The sequence below is a fragment of the Petaurus breviceps genome, unplaced genomic scaffold (genome assembly GCF_028583685.1).
Source record: "Petaurus breviceps papuanus isolate PSGF00001 unplaced genomic scaffold, PetGlider_PUasm1.0 151, whole genome shotgun sequence".
Lineage (NCBI taxonomy): Eukaryota > Metazoa > Chordata > Mammalia > Diprotodontia > Petauridae > Petaurus > Petaurus breviceps.
In genome coordinates, this window is record NW_027185712.1 from 17,133,773 (window position 1) to 17,157,435 (window position 23,663).

The following is a 23,663-nucleotide window of genomic DNA, read 5'->3' on the forward strand; positions in this document are numbered from 1 at the left end:
ACAGTTTTGAATGTAACTGTAGTAGGGCTTTCTCCATTTATAAAATCCCATATACATTATAAATATAGGTAATTTTCCCATTTACAAATTCACCAATATTTCCTAGCAAAATATGGATCACAAGAAAAATTGAGTAATCTGAAACTAAATCCAATTATCATCTTGCCTTTTCCTTTACTCTTGTACTTATGTATATATTGGGCAGCTAGGTGGCACAGTGGACAGATAGGCCTGGCATCAGGAAGTCTCATCTTCCTGAGTTCAAATCTGACCTCAGACACTTACTAGCTGTGTGGCTGAGCAAATCACTATGCCCTTTTTGCCTCAGCTTCTTCATCTATAAAATGAGCTGAAAAGAAAATGGCAAATCACTCCAGTCTTTGCCAAGAAAATTTCAAATAGGGTCACAAAGAGTCAGGGGCAATCGAAAACAACTGAATGGCAGTGTATAGAGTGGTTTATGTCTCATGCTATAAAGGAGCCTGACTTTTACTGCAGATGTATTCCAGGGAGGTTTCATATAAAATGAATTTTTTAATAAAATCACTTGAATGCCTCCCCCAAAGGGGATCACATTTTTTCTTAATGAAAAGTTTTTGATTTCCTTGTAAATGATTAGTCACTTGGCATGAGATCATATAAGCTACTAACTAGGAGATGCCAGTAGAGCAAGTTCCATATGTGGGAGGGACCAGGGAAAGGCGAGCAGAGGATTTTGAAAAATGGAACAGGTTGGAGGATGGTCCTCAAACAATGCCCAACATGGCACCTTTTTATGTAGGGACTGCCTACATAATTGTGTAGTAATTGTGTAGTAAAAAAACTGCCTAGTAATTAATGCAGCCCTGTGGACTAGAAAAACACATTGGATTGGAGTCAGAAAACCTAGTTCTAGTCAATCCTGGCTGTATTCAGAAAATAGATAGATGACCTTGGATAAGTCACTTTTCTAGACTTTAGTTTCTTTGTCTGTAAAATGGGGGAAGGGATTGAACTAGTTGAGCCCTTCTAACTCTAAAGTTCTCTGATTCTATGTCCAGCAAGGTAAGGATGGAGGGTATTGGAAGCAGCAGTGGAGTTGAGAGAGAATGAAGGACTTGGGGAGACAGTGGGCAGAGCTCCACTCACCTCTTTCTCCTAAACCCACAGGATTTGTTCTGCCTGCCTCTCCTTACCACTACCACCTATCACTTCTGAACAGGGTTTCTCTCTGAGGAAAAGTTAATCTCATGGAAAGTTTCATAAGGGTTTCTTGTGATTTTTTGCCCAAAAAAATCTTATTAACAAAGAAGAGGATAAAAAAGGTCTTCTTCCTTTTTTCCCTTCCCTTTGATACTGAAAGAAAAGATGAAGTCTCACAAATGTAGGCTAAAAATGGGACTACAAACAATGGATTAAATGAAGATTCACCTCTTTTCAGTGGAAATCTGTACTCAAGCTATCTTAGGCACTGGGCCCTGGAATTCTGATAAGTAAGGTCATGGAACAAGGGTTGATAAGAGCAGTGCCAGCATTGGAAGAGTCTGTAATAAAGTGAGAAGAGGGCAAGGAGGGCTCAGCCCCTGCTAAAAGCTGAAGGCAAAGGAAAGGGGAAGGAGAAGAAAAGAGAAAAGGAGACTTCCCGTGGCCACTCCTCTGCCCTAAGTCAATAACTGAGCTTACATTGTCAACCCTATAAAAAGACGAAAATGAAATATGAATCTATATGCATAGTAGTTTGATATTTTTGTGATTTCATTATTAGCTTTCAATTGTATAAAATTGTGTTTCTTATAGCACTTTCATATCTTTTTTGAGGGGGAGCAGTAGGGGAGGCATAATGGAAAGAACATTGGACTTGGAGCAAGGAAGATCTGAGTTCACATCCTTCCTCACACACTTACTGGCTGTGTGACCCTGGGTACATTCTCTGCCTCAGTTCCCCCATTTGTAAAATGTGATGATAATAATAGCACTTACCTTCCAGATTTGTTGTGAGAATCAAACAAGATAATAGGTTCTTTACAAAGTTTTTGAACTTTAGATATATATTATTAATATATATTATTACAATGATATATTATTAAATTATATATTATTAAACATATATTGCCAAATTATTCATTATTTTATCCATACATAAGTTTTGTCCTGCCTTCTTAAAAGGATTATTTATTCTTTTTCCAGATGAGGTGTAAAACAATTAATTGTCAAGTCCAATATCAGGGACAGAACCAGAAGGGATTAATATATTATTTTTTTCTTTTTAAAAAATATCTACATAATTTTGTAGAAAGAAAATTTGTATAAAGGGAAATTTTAAGTTCAAATATGTTAAGATTACTCTCTTATTGCTAGTATGCATTAGTAAAAGGAGTCTTCTCACTGGGAGCTCCTTATACACAAAAGAAATCACAGGTTCAGATTTTTTAAAACCCCGATTTTATTATTGTTGCATAGGGATTAGAACTTTTCTTTTTATGATATTAGACATAGTAATAGGGACTAGACCTATGGTTTCATTAATATAGAGAAACTACTTCTGCCAATGTAGGTAGGGACCTTCTTTGCAACTTTTAGACTTAGTTGCCTTGTTCTTAAAGGTTGAGTTTTTGCCCAAGGTCTCACAGCCTTTTTGAGTCAGAGGCAGGACTAGAATCTTGAGTCTTCTGGTTTCAGAGGTGGCCCTCTATTCACTCTTCCACTCTGCCTCTCCTTTTTATACTATCAGAAACAATATATTAATTTAAACTCTGTGGGCTTTAGTTGCACCATCAGTAAATACAGAAAGATGAACCAGATGCTTTGCGCTTTTTTTGAGGTCAGTTCCAGTTCTAAAAGCAATGATCTCAATGACTAGTAATGAATTAATTATAGAAATAAAAGCATAGATGTTGTCATTACCAAAAAAATGCTATGAGAAAACACAGAGTGAACAGAGACAACAAAAGATATGGAGGTCAGAAATTAAGTATTACTAATCAGTAGCTTGATTAGCCAATCGACAATTCCCTCTATTCTGTTCTTTGTTTTTTTTCTTTTCAAGATCCATAAGGACTTTTACATTTTTATTTTCATTTGTGAACTTAACATTCATCTACCCCCTTTATTATTCATAGGCCTCAATTCCAAGCCATTTCTTCCTGTAGAGTGATACCTGGGATTTCTTAACCTGCGCTGTCTCTGCTAAAACTAAAATCAATCAATCAATAAACATTTATTAAGCATTTGCAACATCTGAGGCACTGTGCTAAGTGCTGATGATACAGAAAGAGATGAAATATGATCCTTCCCTCAAGGAGTTTACAATCTAATAGGGGAGACAACATTCAAACAAATACATCCAAATATGGGATAAACAGGAAATGGTTAATAGAGGGAAGGCGCTGGAATTAAGAGGGGTTAGTCTCCTTCCATGTGATAGTTGCTGGGGCATGGTTTTTGTCACTCAGTTTCTTAGACAGGAAGCACCTGAGTCTTAAATATTGGTTCGTACTTCAAAGCACTATCCACCAGTACATTATGTAAGCTTTCAAAAAATAGGTATTTTTTTCCTTCTCCATAGGAGGTGGTGGAACTAATCAACAAACATAAGACGATGATGAAGCTTGTTCTGGAAGATGTCCTTCTGGTAACTCTCCGCTTAGAAGGTGGCACAGTCCTGGCCAGGCTCCGGAAAGAAGACTTCTGTGTAACTGAAGATTATAGGTAAGTGGATGCTTCCAAAGGAACATTGGGTGGTAGCCAAAATGTCTCTTTAATCAAGAATGAGGATTTTCAAGAACAGTACTCATCACGCACGCACTGAGGCACATGTGGCTGTTAGAAATCGGTGTCCCAAAAAGAGCAGTTGTGATAGATGCAACCCAAACCTTTCCTCCCCTTGAAGCCATAATCCCCACGAATTGGCAGGGCCAGTCGTCATCTGCATCTGTCTTTCGAAAATAAAAACAGGCTAATTTTATTGAAATACTCAAGTGGAAGAAAAATGAAAACTCATCATATTTTCCATAGAGTCAGAAGCCCTGTTTGATCATGAATGAATTCTCCTTTGTTATCCAATATTCTAACTTGATTTCATCTTGGGAAACTCCATTCCGCCTACCTAAATTCCTTTTGCCATTTCAATTAGACATGGAATTCAGCTTTGCACCATGCTGCTCGAGAGTCTTTGTTTCTCCTCCAAAGAGACTGAATTTCAGGATGGGTGATTTTCCTTCATACACATGCACATATACATGAGAGTGAAAGGCTCATTGTTTGGCCATGGCTTTGTGTGAAGGCATCATGTACTGGTTTTCAAGCATGACTTAGTTTACAAAATTTAGGACTTGTATTATTCTGAGTCATCATTGCACTGGCATATTCCAGCACTCTTCCCAGAAACATTCAAAGAAGCTGTTTCTCTTTGTGACAGACCTGTCTGCTGAATAGTGTTATGCATTGACTACTATTGTCTTCTCTTCGTCAGAGATGCTATGGAAGCTATAACCAGACTATATAATCAAGTAGATGAAGAGGTCCATAGGCTAGTCCTCTCATCCAATAAGTGCCTTCAGCAGCTGGAGAACCTGCAGGAGTTAAGAAAGCTTGAGGAGGGGTGTAACCAGGTCAGTACTCTTTTTGAGACAGAACAAATAAGAAGCATCCAAGCCTCTGGCTTTCAATCTAGCCATCTGCATCCTTGTTGAACAACTATAATTTGAAAGAAAAAAAATTAAAGAATAGTTGATAAACTAATATTCATTTTTAAAACATTTTATTTCGGCCGATTTGTTGCCCCCAGATGTCTAGCCTTGAACACCAAGGAAATTACTCCTGAGATTATCCCTTTTCATAGAGATCTAATATAGCTACAAAGTTCCCTTAATCCTTTGTTTTCCATAATACCATTGTCTCTGAGCATCTGGTAAGCCTTCTTGAGGCAGCCATTTTCTAAAGCTTGGAAAAATTACCTTGCTATTTCTCATAATAGTCTGAGTAATGTTGATCCAAAAGGACTGCTTCTAACATTTAAAAAAAAAACACAACTTTAGATTCTATTTGCAGATGTATCATAAGTACCAGATGGAGGGGAAGATAACATGGCTGAGTGTGTTAAACTCAGGACAGTCTGGCGGTTTGTCCTCCCTTTTAAAGGAAGTTCAGCTCTACCTGTCACAGAGAACAGTAAAGGTTATAAGAAACTTAATAAACCTTCCTGTGGCATGTATAACCTCTCTTGTCATTTTGGACTAGATTTATGATTTCCTCAGTATAGGTAACTTCCAATGAGGAAACACCCTCTACTAACACAGGTAAAGGCACCTGCTTGGCAGCTTAAATTCTTAGGAAATACCTGAGGGTACTAAGATGTTAAGTGACTTGCCAGTGGTGATACATTTAGTAAGTGTCAGACACAAGACTTGAACCCAAATTTCTATCCACACTTCTTCTCATTACATCCACACATTCCAAATCTGAAAGTTTTGAATCCACTTAATATGTTACTCCTGCTTACTCCTAAGCAACGGAACTTGTAAATTTGAGCCAAAGACAATTTCTTTGAGCACTTGTATCAATCAAAATGAAGAACATGAGCTCATTAGTGCATTTTTTGTTTATTCAATAACTTTTGTTTTTCTGTTGACCCTGTTAGAAAACATATGATATTCATTTCTTAAATGAACGGGTCTAATTCTTCATACAATTTGGTTTTGATTGCTGCCTATCTAATCAAGACTTAATTAACAGAAATTAAAAATCCCTATTTGCCTATAAATGATGATCTGATTCCACTACAAAACAAGTAGTTCTATTTCCTAAGGGAGAAGAACTGATGCCCCCATGTGAGATTATTAGATTCTTCTGAAGTTCCATGATACATGACCTCTTCCATGGTATAAACTAGGCCTGATTTTATCATGCCCTGCTATGCTGTTTGGGCCGAGGTCCTACATGCACTTAAAAAATTGTTTTAATCTTCTTTCCCTGCTTAGATTAAACTATGGTTTGAAAATGAGCGAGAAAAATATCTTGGCCCTTTGGAGCTGCTTTCTCTGGAGAATGTGAAGAAAAAGCAAGAAGAATTTCGAGTATTTGGTGACATGGTGATGGTAGGTGTTATGGAACGGGTCATTCCCACTGTGGTTTTCACAAGTGCTCTTTTCTACCATTATCATCCTTCTGTTATATTCTGATATCCCCATGTAGGTCTTTAAGTAGAAATCTAAATTTGCTTTGTACCTCTAAGAAGTAATTCAATCTTGATTTTTCCTGGAAGACAGGAATGCACTTATCTCTATTATTAGTACCACAATATCTGTTAGATCTATATGTGGATAAAATGGTATAAGGATGTTTAAGTGGTATCAGTTTATATTCATCAGATTTTACCTATTTTATATTATAGTAACTAAGTGCCTCAGGCACAAAGCTATTCTATTTCTTATAGACAAGGAAATAAAAATAGACATCAGAGGTATGACCACAAATCACCATAAACAGTATCTCTCTGATTCAATTAAGTAATCAATATTGACTAAATGCCTACTAAGTACTAGACCCTATTACAGAGATATCAATAAAACATTCCCTGCCTTCAAAGAACAGGCATCCACATATATATATGCGAAATATGTCTGAAATAAATACAAGGTCACTTGGGGGAGCCACTATAAGCTGGGGGTGGGAGAGGTGGGATCACAAAAGGCCTCTTTCCTAGAGGTGGGTTTGAGCTAAGCTTTGAAGGGAATCAGGTAGAAGTGAAGAAAAAGTATGTTTCAGGCATAAGGGCCACCTGAGCAAAGGCAGGGAGACTGGAGATATGTGTAAGGAATAGCAAGAAAGACCAATTTCTAACAATAGTGTTTTGTATAGATTGAATGGATGAGAAAAATCAAGGAAGATGAGGATTAAAAGAGGAGCCACTGGATTTGACAAGTAGTCATTGTTTACCTTTGGAATAAATAGTAGAGGATCACAAAACAAGAGTTGGGGAAAACATACTGTAGTGTCTTGGGCCACAAGAATTCTGTTCATTCATCCTTTTTTTTTTTTTGCTATTTTTGGAAGGGCAATTGGGGTTAAGTGACTTGCCTAAGGTCACACAGCTAGTTTTTGTGTTAAATGTCTGAGGCTGGATCCAAACCCAGGTCCTCCTGACTCCAGGGCCAGTGCTCAGATTCACCGCGCCACCTAGCCACCTCTCATTCATCCCATTGAGGATTAAAGTAATAAATTCCAAGATTTGGCATTAGCTGATATTTGATTCTTAATAAGATGGTTAGGAAGCTATTGAAAAAGGTTATTTTTTTTATGTTGCAATTCTGATCACTTTTGGAGAATTTTGAGCTGGAAGGAATCGCAGAGTTCCTATAATCCAGCCCCTTCATTTCATAGTTCAGGAAACTGAGGTTCACAGAGATTAAACTTCCCAAGTTAGCACAAAAAGTTAGATGCAGAGCTGAGATTTGAATTCTATGTGTGCAGTGACAGATATAGCATTTTTTCTGCTCTACAACATTGCTTCTCTACTTCATTAGTAGACACTGATTCTGTTGGAGGGGATAGAAAGCTGTCTTCAACATCAAGGATGATCTAGCTTCAAGTCCTGCCTTTGAAGCACACTGCCTGTGTGACCTTGGACAGTTCACTTAAACTCCCAGCACCCATGGCGACTCTTGAAGATTACAGTTTATGGAGAGGGTGCCAATCTGAATTGATCAAGGAAGTCTCTACCAATTAATAAAGGGTTTCTCTACACTAATGAAATCACAGGTCCTATTTCATTTTGTTCTTTTAAAAAGCTGGTAATGGAGGCAAAAGGAAAGTGGTGGTAGGAAAGGAAGGAAACAAATATAAAGGCATTGTACAGGGAAAATTTATGGGCTTGGCCACACAAATGAAAGTGGGGGGGGCCGGGGGGGGGGGGGAGTCAAACACCAAGATTTCAAAAGTCAGAGTGATGCATTCTGTTGGAAAGATCCATTAGGTGGTGGGGAATGTGGCGATAAAGTCCAAGAGAAAAGATAGGGCTGGAGATATAGATGTAGAAGTCAGTTCTATAAATGAAATAGTTAAAGATGTGATGAGAATAAATAAAATTTCCTGGGAAGAGAAGAAGACTAAGGAAAGAACCTTAGGGAAACATACCCCACATTACAGAACTAGAAAGATAAAGAGGATCCAGGGAAGGAGATTGAAAGAAGAGGTTAGAGAGACAGGAAGAATATCAGTAGAATGTATAGTCATAGAAGCCAGTGTATCCAGAAGGAGTGGGTGGGTGTTTTTTTTTTTTTGACAGTTTTAAGAGCTTCCAAGAAGTCAAGAGATAAACAAGCACTAAAAAGAGGATATTAGATTTAGCAAGAAGTAATTGCTTATCTTGGAGGAAAGTAGGATCTGTCCAAGACGGAGTTGGAGGAAATGCATTGTGGCGTCTTAGGTCACAAAAATTTTTTTTTTGTTTAGCCTATTGAGAACAAAAGTAATAAATTCCACTGTTTGACTTTAGCTGATGTTTTGTTCTTGATGCTGCAGCAATATTGTAGGAAAGGACTACAATTGGTGAAAGATAATAACTCACCAAACATGGAAGAAAAAATTCAGAACTTCAAAAGATACCTGAATGACATCATCAGTCAAACAGAGAGAAGGAAAGGGGAGCTGGAGAAGATGGCCAATCTCTATGAATTTTATGAGACGGTAAGAGAATCAGTAGCTCCTGGAAAATGTGACAAAAATGACTCTTTTGGGCAGTATATTTTTTTAACTTGATAAAATATAGCTCCTTCCAAAGTCCTACTTTAGTCTCGTCCTCATAAGGTTCTAATCCTACACTCTTGAAAGTTATGTCCACAGAGCCCAAGTTCTGACTGGCTGTACAAAGTTAGAAAAGCTTCATGTACAACCCCATTTGGACCTAGCTGACAATGGAGAGGCATGGCACCAGTATCTTGATCAATGTGTAATGAATTGTTTGGTCACAGCAATTCATGTAAGAAAGAAAGAAAAAAAAAACAACAAAATTATCCTCAGTTCTATGCAGTCTCCCTCTGTTTCCACTAGTTTGAAACCATCTATAAATACTAATTTGATTGTGTCATCTAAATATGCTGTCTTTGTTCAGTTACTAAGTTTGCATGTTGCTGAAGGAACTAAACATCATCAGTATTTTTTTAAACTTAGTTTTTTATTTTTCCCCATTCATGTGTAAAAATAATTTTTAACATTCATTTTTAAAATGTTGAGTTCCAAATTCTCTCTCTTCCTCTCTCCCCGCTGCCGCCCCACCTTGAGAGGCAAGCAATTTGATATAGGTTATACATGTTTAGTCGTGCAAAACACTTCCATAATAGTCTTCTTGTGGAAAAAAAAGACAAAAATATCCTCAAGAAAATTAAAGTTCAAAAAAAAAGAGTACACTTCAATCTTCATACAGACACTATCACTTTGTCTGGGGCTGGATAGCATTTTTCATCATAAGTCCTTCAGAGCTATCTTGGATCATTGTATTGCTGGGAATAGCTAAGCCATTCACAGCTGATCATTCTACATTACTGTTTCTTTGTACATAGTACATTTCACTTTGCATCAGCTCGTGCAAGTCTTTCCAGGTTTCTCTGACAGTGTCTGACTCATCATTTCCTATAGTGCAAAGTATTCCATCATAATCACATACCACAATTTGTTCAGCCATTCCCCAGTTGATGGACATCCTCACAATTTCCAGTTCTTTACCCCCAGAAAAGAGCTATCATAAATATTTTTGTATATATAAGTCATTTTTCTTTTTTTTAAATCTCTTTTGTAAACCTCATGTTAAAAGACGCAGAGGTTGCCAAACTTATGTGGCCTACCACCCACTTTTCAAAAAAAATTACACCGCACCCCCTGGAAATCTACTTTCTTTAAACCTTTAATAGTTTATTTGAAATTTGCATCATTTCCAAAAAAAATACCACTCCCCTGGATCATTCTAGTGCCCCCAGGGAGCAATATCTCTCACTTTGGGAATCTATGACTGAAGACATCTGGCATGTTGGGTAGATGTCTCTATGGAGGATTGTGAAAGAATATGGACAAAAACCATTCAAATTGAGAAGGCATAGATGGATTGTGACTGATACCCAAGGAGAGTTTACCCACATCAGCAAGACTTTTACAAAAGTATTTAAGTATTGATGTAGAGTTAAAATATAAACAGTCTCCTAACTTAAAAGAGATAGTAATTTAACCATAGGTAGAAATGATTTCTTTTTGGTTCCATGTTGTTAACTTTAGGAAGCATATTGAACTTTATGCCAACTTGTCCTGAATAAACAAATCTTTTTCTTTCTGTTAATGATTGAAGTCCTACAATTTCATTTATTGCCCCAAATCCCTTGGATAGACAATATACAGTTGCCAACTCATTTATCATTCTTCTCCTCCCTGGGCTGCTAATGCCAAACTTTGTCTCAAAAAGAGATTCCCTTTAAGTGATAGAAACAGTGAGGAGGAGTAAGAAAGTCCTGGCTTATGAGTCAAGTTCCAGCCCTGGCTCTGATACCAAACCACAGCCATAAGCAAGTCACTTAACCTTTCTTGGTCTTTGTTTTCTCGTTTACATAATGAGGGGTTTGGCTTAGATGATTAGATGACCACTAAAATCCCTTTCAGCTGTAAAGTTCTATGGTTCTGAAACCATTCCCTTATTTTCACGTTCTCTGATCAGTGCTCTCCACTATCAGGAACTGTTGGCCAACAGGAGATGAGATAGTAAGTTCTCTATGGGCTATGCCACAGCAAAGACCAGTTCACTGAGGACTTTCCTCTTATATGGAAGTTATTGCTGGGAATTAGATGGTGAGACTGTTTATACTTTTTGCATTATACAAGTTCCTCGTTTGCCTGCCTTATGAACTCAGCAATGCACAGAAATAGTATTGTCTTATTGGCCCACTTTACTTTGAAACATCTCAGAAGATAAGGACATTTCTTACTTGCGTGGAATTTATAGAAGCTCTGATTAATCCATACCTTCTTTTCTGGTGATACAGGCAAATGGATGGATGCTTCATTGCAATGAGTACCTTGAACATCTCTCTCTGGAGATTAATTATTCTCCATCAGTGATAGAGTATTTAAAAAGCTACCACCAAGAAGCTACCAAAGTATCTGCTGAGAACTTCCACAAAGTGAATGAGATGGTGCTGGGCCTTGGCAGCAAGAAGGAACAGAAGCAGTGGAATATTTTGTGGCTGAAGTGTCAGCAGACCAAGCATCGTTTAGAAGAGGTCCTCTCTGAAGCCCTCCGGGGTTCTGGCAGGCAGTCTTTCAGCCGTGGACCTCTGGAGGCTAGTCCAAAAGTGGAACATGAGTTTGTCATTGAAGGTCTGCGGAAACATGGTCAGTCTTCTGGCCTTACTAACCTTGACAGTAGCCTCTGGGAAGATAATAGACTGCTGCTCCCCCAGCGAGCCAGCTTCTCTGGGATACAGGCTCTTGCAGAGCCAGAGGGGCCAAGTTCAGGTATGTTTTCTCCTCTAAGCACGTCACCCTCACCGAGCCTTACTCCACTGTTGGGGGGGCTCCCCAGGACTGGCCCTCTCTTGGAGGATATGGACAACATCTCTACTTGCTACTCTGAACCTATTCAGTCCCCAACCACGCGCCACAGGAAACACCCCTTCAAAAAAATCATGAAGAAGACACAAAGCTTTGAACTTCCTCAGCTCGACAGCAGTCCCAGTGAGCTGCACCGGCATGGATACACTGGTGTTTATATAAAAGGACTGGAGGTGGCCAGCAGCGTGGCCACTGAGAAAAAACATGGGCAAAGGCCAAATGTTAAGAGCCCTCTGGTCAGTAGGAACCGAAGCTTGTCATCCCCTTCCAGGATTCATCATACTGAGGAGGAAAGAAAGAGAGTAGGAAGGTGAGAAACAGCCACCTCTAATCCTCTGAATCTAGGGAGGAGAGGATTTTAGACACACCCAAACTGTAAATGTATCCATACTTTTCCAAGTAGAAACTGAGATGCTTACTTCCAGGACCCCAAAACATCCTGGTCAGGCTAAAAAGTACGTGAGTTTGGTTTGAATCAACTGAGTATGTTCAGAAATATTTTCCTGATTTTTTAAGATGGAGATCAGTGAAAATATTTCCTCCATGTTTCCTTTTTCCCTTGTGGTGCAGAGATCCACAGATACTGGCACTGATTGATTATCAAGCTAGTAATTGTACAGACATTGGACCAGACTCATTTTTCTGGTCCAGATGGAGAAAACACAGTAAGCAAACCAACACCATGATTTGAAAGTGAATTACATTTTTAAAAAAACAAACTTTTTTTTTTTGCTTTTAAGTGCCAAGAGGTAAGAATTTTTTGTGCAATTTCTCTGTTCTACCTTGTCTCTTGAACGAGTAAATTGTGATTTGTCAAATTTTAAGATGTTTGTAAAGAAACTGACTTATTGAAAATAAGGATAAAAGATAATTCATCAGCGGCTAAGAAATTTAGACTGTAACTCCATATTCAACTTAATTTCAGCTTTTTACATCATAGTGTTTTCTTGTCTGAACCTCTTTATCAGCAGTTTGAATGTGGTTTGGGGTTTTGTTGGTTTTAAGTTCCAAACGAAGGTATTTTTCATTAGTGCTTAAAGTGGTGCCTTAATCCAAAAAGAGAATGATGAGGTCAGAGCAATAATTATAGCAGTAGGCTAACATTTTAGGACATCTAAATGGCAAAACACAAAACAACCACACACACACCACATGCCACACCTACGATTTTTTTAAGATAATAACTTGGTCACAAGTATTTATTAAGTACTTACTACGCACCATACTAGGCACATGGGAGCAGGCAAAAATGCAAGAGTCCTTGACCTCAGGGAGCTTATAGTCTGCAGGGGAAGAAATTTAAACATAGAAGAATATGAAAAATTAATTCAAGGTAATTTTGTGAGGATGATTAATAGTGAGTTAAAGTATGCCAAGTACTTTCAGTTCAACACACTGAGCCGTTAGTGAGCATCAGCCATCTGCCAGACACTGTTTCCCCCCCTAACAACCTTATGAAGAAAGTGTTGTATGTATTGTCCCATCATCATCCCCATTCTTTCTAATCTTTGATCCCTCCATAACTGCTGGTTTCTTCTCTGCTATTTACAAACATGCCAAGGCTACCTACTCTTTTTGAAAAGCCTGACTGAATCCTAATGCCAGCTGTCATCCTTCATCCCTCCCCCTCTACTTACCCATACTTATTGAAAAAGCTATGTACATTTGCTGCTTCTGTATCCTCTCACTCTCATAACCCTCTTTGCATTCCAGCTTCCGGCTTCATCATTCAACCAAAATTGTCCTCTCCAAGGTTATCAGTGGTCTCTTAACTGTCCTATCTAATAGTCTTTCTTCAGTCCTCATCCTTCTTTATTTATCCTGCCGTAGTAAATGTCTACCTTTACATAGAACATAAAAGCAAATAAGATTCAAAATGACTTTCTCTGTGAGGTTTTTAATATAAATATAATTATTTCCCAGGCTGTCTTACAGCCTTGGTGACCTCTAATCTATTCTGAGTTATCTGTGGATAATCAGTATCCACAGATAACCCTAAAACTCCATTCTAGTCAATTCTTGGTGTCTTCTCTTCTTCCCCTACAAAAGAAACATACACACACACACACACACACACACACACCCCTTCATGTGCACATACACCAAAAATTCTGTGTGAGCAAGTAACCACACTAGTTTTTTTATCTTCATTTCTCCTCTCCTGTTCTTTACTGGAGGTTCCAAGAAATAATGAAATTGCTGAGAGGCCAATATAAGGTGGGCAAATGGGAGAATCCAAAAACCTGGTTCATCATGAATTTGATAATTAGCCCCTGAATCAATGAGTTAACTGCACTTAGCTTTTTAGAGAATGGAGGCAGAGAGGGAAAGCTTGAGCTTAAGGTGCCATGGCCATGAGCTCTGTATGTGGACTAAGTATATTAGGTTACCATCCTTTATTCAGGTCCATCGCTGAATTAATCTGTCTTTGAAGAAGACATTATTTCTGACATGAATTTGCCCTATAGGGAATAAATAGACTACTTCAAAGAAACGTTGTCTTTTTTTGTTTTGCTTTATTCAAAGCACATATTTGGAGGGATAGGTTCAGGAACTTTGCATTGAGTAGAAATATATGGACTGCAATTGGAATTGTGAAAGGAAATTACACTTGTCAGGAAACACCCATATTTAGAACAAATTCAGTCCTTCCCCAAAATCAGAGTTAGGGGAACACTTTTCATCTCAAGAATCAAAAAGAAAAAGTTAGAAAAATTGTTTTCACATACTGGTATGTGAGTCTCAATTAAAGTGTTTTTATCCAAAAGTCCTGTGTTTTTTAAAAAAGAAGAAACTTTGCTCAAGTCTCCCTTACAATAACTTATTCTAACAAGCCTGGCACCCGGATGCTGATGATAGACTTGTTTAAGCAAGGCATTCCTTATTTCATTTTAGTGCTTCATTAACATCTTTATGGTAATTCAAAATTTCTAAAATTAGGAATTATTTACAGTGGAACTCAGGGGAGACAAACTCAGGAATGGTCAGGAATGCAATCATTACATACTCCCTCCCCTTCATTCCTGGTTTTTATTCCCTCATCTAATTAAATTATTATTTTGAGCTGAATCACCAAGACTAAATGTTATGGAAAAAACAAAAGGCATCAACAAAACATTAAAACAAATTAAAATAAATCATCAGACCACTGCCCCCTTAAGAAAAAAAAATTACTGTTTTAGCAATCTAGATAAAATTAGGATTGAATTGTAACAAACAAAAGACAGAGAAAGGAGCTCATTCTTAGTATTCCAGTCTCCTTCCTCTTCTCTCTCACTACTCCCACAGCAACCTGTTTTAATTTAAGAACAAAAATCAGTAATTCCATCCAAGGGCTTGCTTCCCTCCCCCTGCCCCAGTAGTAGTAGTGGCACGGTACTTCTAAAACTGACCATAAAACCTAAATCTTGTTCAGCAGAGGAAATCCTCACTGCTAACACAGCAGTTTCCTTCTTTGTTGGTCTGCTGGATAAAGTTAATTTAGTATCACAAATACCTGCCAGATAAGTGTTTCAGCTGGCCTGGCCATCTCCTCATAGCCCAGTGGTGCTGTTAATGTTCTGTCACATCTGAATCTGTTTAAACAATGCATATTATTTTTTAAAAATGCCACTGTCCAATTGAGTGGACAAACCAAACCAGCTATACAGCTATGCTATAAATCAAATATCATCAGAATTTCTTATTGTGGGTATCATTTCTGTCTTTGGTCAGTTGATACTTATTTTGTCACATTTTATAAATGATAGCAATCTATGCCCCCTACTTCTTACCATCTTACTCCCCTGCTGAATTATTGCAGGTACTACGGAGGATTTCAGAAGGCTTTTATTTTAACAGTATTCTAGAAAAGGGCCAAGATTAGTGCTTTGTTTGTTTGTTTGTTTGTTTGTTAAAGGATTGCACATGGCTATGAAAAAAGCTGTCACGGGGTGGCCAGGTAGCACAGCGAGTAAGAGCACCAGCTCCAGTGTCGGGATGACCTGGGGATCGAATCCGGGCTCAGACACTTAGCACCCACCCAGAAACAGAAACATTATGTTACCTGGCCGTGTAACCTTGAGCAAGTTACTTAACCCCAATTGCTCAGGGGCGGCCAGGTGGCTCAACAAGTAAGAGCATCAGCTCCAGTGTCGGGATAACCTGGGGATCAAATCCAGGCTCAGATATTTAGCACCACACCCAGAAATAACTGGCCGTGTAACCTTGAGCAAGTTACTTAACCCCCAATTGCTTAAAAAAAAAAGCTGTCACTTTTTTTGTACCTGGTTATTGTCTTTATTCAGGTCTTCTCTTGAAAGTATGGTCAAATGCTGATTTAAGCCAGGAGGCACAAGAGCTAAATCCATTGGGGGCATAATTTTAAAGTAATCACACTGATTTCTCTACACAACCAGAACACTGAATCTCATATCCCATAGAGTTGGCCTCTTAATTAGTATGCCTTCTTTGTGTGTTCCAGGATTTCATGCTGAGTTTTATAGTTTGAAGACCCACTTTATCAATTCATGCAGGGGTCTGGTGAAATGAGCCATACTAATCAAACTCATACAAGATGGATTTATAAACCAGAAAGTCAATGTGTTCAATTTTGAGAACTATAATTGGACAACATTGTCTCTTACCAGTAAGCATACCTACTTGGGAAATGAAATAAAAATCAGATGATTTCCTGAATACAGAAACACAACAAACAGGATCACGGATTTAGAATTAGAAGAGTCCTTACAAGTCACGCGTTCATGGATTCAGAGTTGAAAGAGATCTCATAGGCCACAGAGTCCAGCCTTCTTATTTTACAGATGAGGAAATTGAGGCATAAAGGGTTTTAGTGATTTGCTTGTTACATTGGGTAGCAAATGGAAGACAGAGGTGGGATCATAACTTAAGTACTTGGGCTACAAATTCAGCATCCTTTTATTACAACACACTTGGATGGTCTTAGGTAGTGTTGGGATGGGAGTGAGGGGAGACAGTTACACCTTGAAACACAAAGAAGAGATATTCATTTTAGCTGCTCAGGCTCCCACTTTTCTCACTCTGGAGACACCATAACAAATTCTTACACTCTATCTTTCCTTTTTATCCACTCTATAACAACTATGAACTTTTTTCTGTTTAGGATTAAAATATTCCATTTCTTCATTTTAGCAGCCTTTCAAAATGTGTCATAATTTCTAATGACATAGCCCATTTTACACTGATCGCATTTTAAGGCAGTCCTTCCTGATAGGAAATACACTTATCTTTGTAGTGAGTTATCTCCCAGTCCCTTTTTAGGATGGATTATTTCAGGGACAGTTTCCTATAGATATTTATCCTGGCCAGGATAGGTATATTCTTGATAGTTTCATAGGTCCTTCTCCTTGACATGGGTGTCTTGAATGCTTCTTGACTATTTCCTGACCTCTCATCTCAACCATACCTTTTCCTGTGTCTTTGGAGTTCATTTTATTTTGAAGCCATTGCCTTCCATCCACAGTTTATCTTCTTAATTTTTAATTTGATTGAGGTTTCGACTATAAGACAAAAGAGATTTTTCAGAGCATTTTGTGTTTGGGTAGTTAGCTTATGAATCAGAAGCCAGTTTTCTCCAATCTACTTCATTTCATTTTTATCTACTTGTGTGTTTAAGACTTCAAAAATTGGATCTATTTCTGAAATGAACACTTTGGCTCAAAATACATGCAACGTTTTTATTAATGGTTTGGATACTGGAATAGGTATTGTGCATATCCAATGTGAAGATGGGATGATTGACATGTTGGAAGACAAGTGTTAGGATTCAAATACACTTTGACAGGTTAGAAAATTGAGTTAAATCTAATAACATGAAATGTAATAGGAATAAGGGTAAAATCTTACATTTGGATTTTAAAGATCAACTAAACAAAAAGAAGGGGAGGAAAATATGGCTAAGGAGCAGATCACCCTAAAACTATTGGGGAGTCTTAATGGATCGTAAGTGCAATAAAAGTCAAAAGTGTGACTTGGAAGGCAGCACAACTGCTGTAATCTTAGGTTACACTGAAGCACATAAGAGCCAGGAAAAATGAGGTGATAAGTCTCCTATCTGCTCTTTAGACCGCATCTGGAGTTTGGGTGCCATGTTTTAGGTAGGGCATTGATAAACCAAGGAGAGGGTAGAGGAGGGTGACAGGGACAGGGAAACCTCAAGTTTATGCCTTAAGAGGACTGGCTGGAGGAACCTATGAGGTTTAACATAAAAAAAGACTTAAAGGGAGACATGGTAGCTATCTCAACATGTTTGAAGGGCTGACAAACTCTAAGGATATTCGTGACTTTTCCTTTTTTACCTCAGAGAGCAGAACTGGAAGGGGTGGATGGAAACAGCAAAGAGGCAAGTTTAGGCTTCAAAAGCTTCAAGATCATCAGAGCATCCAAAAGTAAAATTGGGCTACCTTGCCAGGCAGTAAGTTTTCCCTTCACTGAGGTCTTTATTCGAAGACTGAGTGACAAGTTGTCAGGCATATCATCTAGACAGGATCCTGTTCCCAGCATAGTTTGGGATAGGTGGTCTCTTTAATCCCTTCCACATCTAAAATTCAGTGATGCATGGAGCTCCTAGGGAATTCAACCATATTATACATTGTCCTCTTTGTTTCCTACAGGTTCTTTACACTTGGGTAAGGAAAGAATAATGTTGCCATTTATAAGTAATATGGAAAACTTTCCTGCCACAAAAATATCTTTCCAAATCCAAATAAGGCTTTTTCACCTTTTTTTAAGCATTTCTTATTTCCCTACCTGAAAAAAGCAATTCCAAGTACTAGAGAAGGTAAGGTAGTTAGCATGCAGCTAAGGGTATAGCATGAGGAATGTACCGAGAAATGCTTTTTTTATAAATGCACATATTTTTAATGCCAGAAAACTCCATTATCTGTGGGAGATGGGGATTTATGTTGTGATGATTTACTTTGAGTATCATAGAGGAATTGAATTCCTCAAGTCGGGGGAGAGGTAGAGATGTCATGATAATTTCATCCTTGCTTAGAATATCCACAAACCCTGTCCTGGCTCTACTCTGAGGTTATCTTGAAGGAAGGAAAGGAAACCAAGGTATTCGACCATCTACTAAGACTATGAATATTTTAGTGCTTAGAATTATTCATTCTTTAAAAACTGGAAGAACTGAATGGAAAGATTATCCTTCTTAATCATGTGACCGATCTATTTCCAAGCTAGCTTACCTCCTCACTTCTGTTCAATAATTGCTTTCTTTAAAAAAAAAAAAAACCTCTAGGGTTCTTTAAGACTGCTTTTGTTCCTATGTATTACATGTATACCATTAAATAAAATTTCTTTTATAAAACCCAAAGCAAAGCCGCTGTGACTACAGCCAAGCGCCTCTCGCCATGTTTGAGTGCTGAGTAGACATTGTCATGACCTGTCCGTGTTCAAAACAGCTGTTCTGTGTCTTCCAGCAATAAAGTGCAGCATATAATGGATGAAATGATCACCACTGAAAGGGAATATGTTAGATCCTTAGGATATATCATCGACAACTATTTTCCAGAAATGGAAAGAATGGACCTCCCCCAGGACTTGCGAGGGAAGCGCAACATAATCTTTGGGAACCTGGAGAAGCTCTATGATTTCCACTGTCAGTATTTTCTCAAAGAGCTGGAGCACTGCAGAGACTGCCCCTTGCCTGTCAGCCACTGTTTTCTGAGACATGTAAGTTCCCCTTCTGAGGAAGGGTTGATCCTCCCAAGATTCCAGGTATCTACAGCTATCCAGTTGTTAGGACTATCAAGGGAATTGCTATATTCCTTACCTGTTCTGGGTTTCATTGAGAAAATGGTCTCTAGCTAATTAATGAATGCCCTGTGCGTTGTTCTCAGTTTTAAAAATTTCTCCTGGACAGTGAATGTATGCCCACAGCAATGAATTTGAATTTTTCAGTTGCTTGGGATATAAAGTTAGGAAATGGATACAGGAGGCAAGCTCTAAGAATATTCATGAAACAAAAATTCTGGCACTGAAGCTAATTTCTTGTTCTTCCAAAAGGCTTGTTCAGGATCTGGCTCCACACTCTTTGGGGAAAGCTAAAGTATTATTTAGTCTGGTCATCCTAAAATCAAGAAGGAGGGGAGGGTGCCAATGGAAGGAAATAATATTCCACAATGCTTTCCCTCATCATTGGAGAATTAGCATTTCACACAAGGGATGGAATTTCATACACATGGGATGGAAAAAAATATACTGACTCTATATAAATAAAATCAATTGTACAGTTCATCTCACAACATTCAGGCAAAGGTTCTCTGGTCGTAAAGTCCCCAAACTCAATGTCTGAGGGATGAAGTAGGTAAGCATTCTCTTGGATTTTCTTGCTGCTGGCCTCCTAATGCCTGTCCATGAAAATAAGAAGAGGAATACTGTAGATTTGTATAGGACATTGTGGTTTTCCAAATGCTTTTACAGATATTCATTTGTGGGCTAGCACATTTATTGAGTACATAGAGTACAATTGCAATCCAAAATTGTACTCTATGGTCTCTGCACTTGAATATGGTAGCTAAAGACTTGAAGAGTTCAGGGTAGTGGTAGAGAAATTCAGTTCACCTTCTGGGCAAGTCAATTAATCTCCCCAGATCTCTGTTTTCTCATCACTAAACAGAAGATTGGACTAGATGGCTTCTTGGCCTTTGGGGTCCCTTCCAGCTCTGAATCTATCACCCTATCCATGATCCTTCAAATTGGAAACATGATTTGTTTTCTGTCCTAGGACCACTAGAAATTTTTTTTATTTCTTTTGTCCTTACATCAGAATGTTCATGTTAAGAGTTTAATAAATTCATATTTCCTATTCCTATCCTCCCCAATTCACCCCCACAACTCATCCACTTCATCCCTAAGTTCTAAAGCAATTTCCTGCTCTCACTAATGGTTATCTGGGTAAGAGTGAGTAGAGACAAGTGGGTACACTCAACTTCCCTGTTCATGTAGAGGATAATAAGAAGATTAATGAGCGTATGCTTATTAATGCTCCTCTTTAATATGTCGAGTGATGGTGGACAGACTGTTGTGTTCTCAACAACATAACTGTATAGTTCTCAACACTGAATGTGTTGAGAACTATACACCTCCTTTCAGTTCCCTACCAGTGATTGCCAAAGAAAACTGGCAGCCATTTTTTGAAGTTTGTAGGAGTCAGAGAGTAAGGCCACCATGAGTGATGGCTAGAGCCCTGCTTTGGGATTCGGGCACCCGCTCTGCTTAGATGTAGGAGAATAACTGCATGTGCTGCTTGAAACTATTGTTTCTTTACTCTTTGAACAGCAGAACCATAAAGAAAGCACTCAAGGAGCTATGCCAAAATCATGCTGAGCTTGGGAATGTCAAAACAGACTTTGAGAGATGGCCATCCCCTGACTGCCCTCCACCCCCTGGCAAAAGCTTAATGAGAATGCTAAGAGCCAAAGAAAGTAAAAGGGAAAATTACTAGATGTCTTTTTTGTCAGTTCCTAAGCAGTATGTTCGAAGCCAGGGTCTGCCAAGCAGGAGGAGAACAACACAATCCCATTAGTAAATCAAGTACAGCAGGTGGCCCGGGTAACATTACCAATATAAGAAAAGCTTCTGGATTGTCCGGCACTAAATGCATGCAATGTCAAAATGTAAGCTTTCATAAGGAAACCAAAATTTAATATCTCCTCTTCTCCCTTCCCCACCCCAGTCATCACACGAGCCTTATAAACAAATGCTGCTTCAGATGTTAACATCTTGCTATTTTAAAAAATTTTACTTCTAGGCCACAACAGTACTAAATCATGACTTCTGAAAACATTCTCTCAATTAGCAGTGCAGGAGCAATTAGGTGGCCCAGTGAATGTAGTGCTAGGGCTAGGGTCAAGAAGTCCTGAATTCAAATCTGATTTCAGGCACTTAGGAACTGTGTGACCTAGGTGACTCTCAAAGATGTTAAGCTGAAAAAAAGGTTCCAACTTACATTTTTTGTTTGTTTTTGTTTTTTTGCTTTTGGGGAGGGCAATTGGGGTTAAGTGACTTGCCCAAGGTCACACGGCTAGTTTTTGTGTTAAGTGTCTGAATTCGGATTTGAACTCAGGTCCTCCTGACTCCAGGGCTGGTGCTCTATTCACTGTGCCACCTAGCCGCCCCTCCAACTTACATTTTAGGAGGAATTTTTCTTACCAGGATGGGCCTCATACCAGTGAAATCACAGATCCAGTGCCTATACTTAAAAAAAATAAATCCACTTTTGCTTATTTGTTTTTTTCTTCCTTTTTATTTTTGCATTTTAACATGTCTCTTTTCTCTAGCCCTCCAGTCGCTTTTCTTTATTCCCTCTTTCCTACAGGTGGAAGAGAAGGGGCCCCAAGCACCCTATTCAGTAGGTGTTTCTGCTAGAGATATGACATTGTTACAGGGCACCTCTAGAAACCTTCTAATGTTGATCATGACTACTGTGGTTCCTGGACTCTGGAGATTCCCCTTCAGAGTTTGCCTCTGTTCAGAATAGCTTATATTTATATCACACTTTTGGATTTGTGAAGCCCATTATACATGTTCTCTCTTTTGAGAATCCATGTGATAGAGGTGCTATTATTCAGCCATTTTATAGATGAGGAAACTGAGTCTCAGACTAGTTAGGCAACTTGCCCATGGAAACCCAGCTAGTGAATTTCTGAAGTGGAATTTGAACCGAAGTCATTCCTGGTGCCAATGCCAGCTCTCTATTATCCATCACAACACACTGTGTTGGCACTGTCTCTAAGGTAGCTAGAGATGATGAAGTAGGAGACTTGAGCATAGTCTCCCAGGCCTCCATGAAGGTTAGAGGGAAATAAATGGGTGGAAAGTCTTTCCTAAAACAGTTTCCTTTCCTAATGTTTTTATCAAGCCCTTGCCATGTAGTAACCATGTTTAGAATTAAGTAAGAATTCACACCTAAGTGAATATAGAAGGGTGTTTAAATGAGGGTGGTTTGGGGCAGAGGTTTAAGTTCTTCTCATTTTAGGACTGTCTGTATGTGGTTTAGGAGAAGTCCACCCCTTGGTCTCATTGTTCTCTCCCTCAACAAGACCTCCCCAAAGTCCCAAAAATACTAATCACCCACCTCCATGATTATCAGCTAGTACTTCCCTCTCCCATTCATAAAAATGCAACTTATGTGTTTTGGCAGAATAGTTTCCATTTCCCAGTTCTTCCATTCCCAAGGGACCTCTGGTGAAGCAGTGGGTAGACTGTTGGACTTGGAAGCAGGAAGCCTGAGTTCGAGTCCTGCCTCAGACCCTGTGTGTTCTTGGGCAAAGCCCTTAATATCTGTTTGTCCTAGTTTCCTAATCAGTAAAATGGGGATAATAATAGCATCTACTTCATAAGATTATTTTGAAAATCAAATGAGATAATAATCTCTGAAAAGTGCTTTGCAAACCTTTAAGAACGGAATGTTATTATAGCTGTTGTCCAGTCACTTTTCAATTGTGTCTGACTCTTCATGACCCCATTTGGTGGTTTGGGTTGGTTTGGGTTTTTTTCTCACTGAGATACAGCAGTGCCAGTTCCTTCTCCAGTTAATTTTACAGATGGGGAAAGTGAGACAAACAGGGTTAAGTGACTTGCCCAGGGTCACACAGCTAGTAAGTATATGAGGCCAGATTTGAACTCAGGAACATGAGTCTTCCTATCTCCAGGCCCAACACTCTATGCACCATGGCATCACCTAGCAGCCCCAAAGGACTAAATAAATGAACCATAAAAATGAAGAAGTTCACCATAAAATGATGAGGTTTAGGGTTAGGAGTGCTCGAGACCCCAAAATACCAACACACTGGGTCCTAGCAAATGAATTAAACTCAAGTCTTCTCTCAACCAAAGAAAAGCAAAGTTTATTAAAAGTTTGCCATATTGGGTAGACTCTTAAGGAGCCTTGGTATCTGTAAGGCTTGTATTGGACAAGTGGGCCAGAATCATCTATTACTGCTATTAGTATCAATTTGGATTAATAAGACAAACATGGGTGATACTTTTCTTTCTGGAACTCCTCTATGGGCCACTAAAAAGTGATTTTTGATTTGTATCCAGCTATCCTTCCCCCTAACATCTTC

The 23,663-nt window shown here is 38.6% G+C and overlaps 1 protein-coding gene across 3 annotated transcripts in view; it reads left to right on the forward strand.

Moving 5' to 3' along the window:
• The window catches only part of PLEKHG4B (pleckstrin homology and RhoGEF domain containing G4B), a 210,556-nt gene that overhangs the window by 157,025 nt on the left and 29,868 nt on the right, over positions 1-23,663 (forward strand). For all 3 annotated transcript variants that reach the window (XM_069075981.1, XM_069075982.1, XM_069075984.1), the window contains exons 10-15: positions 3,545-3,687; positions 4,451-4,589; positions 5,958-6,074; positions 8,500-8,664; positions 11,001-11,878; positions 19,014-19,266. In XM_069075981.1, the coding sequence (XP_068932082.1) occupies positions 3,545-3,687; positions 4,451-4,589; positions 5,958-6,074; positions 8,500-8,664; positions 11,001-11,878; positions 19,014-19,266 (1,695 nt within the window). The remainder of the gene's footprint in view (positions 1-3,544; positions 3,688-4,450; positions 4,590-5,957; positions 6,075-8,499; positions 8,665-11,000; positions 11,879-19,013; positions 19,267-23,663) is intronic.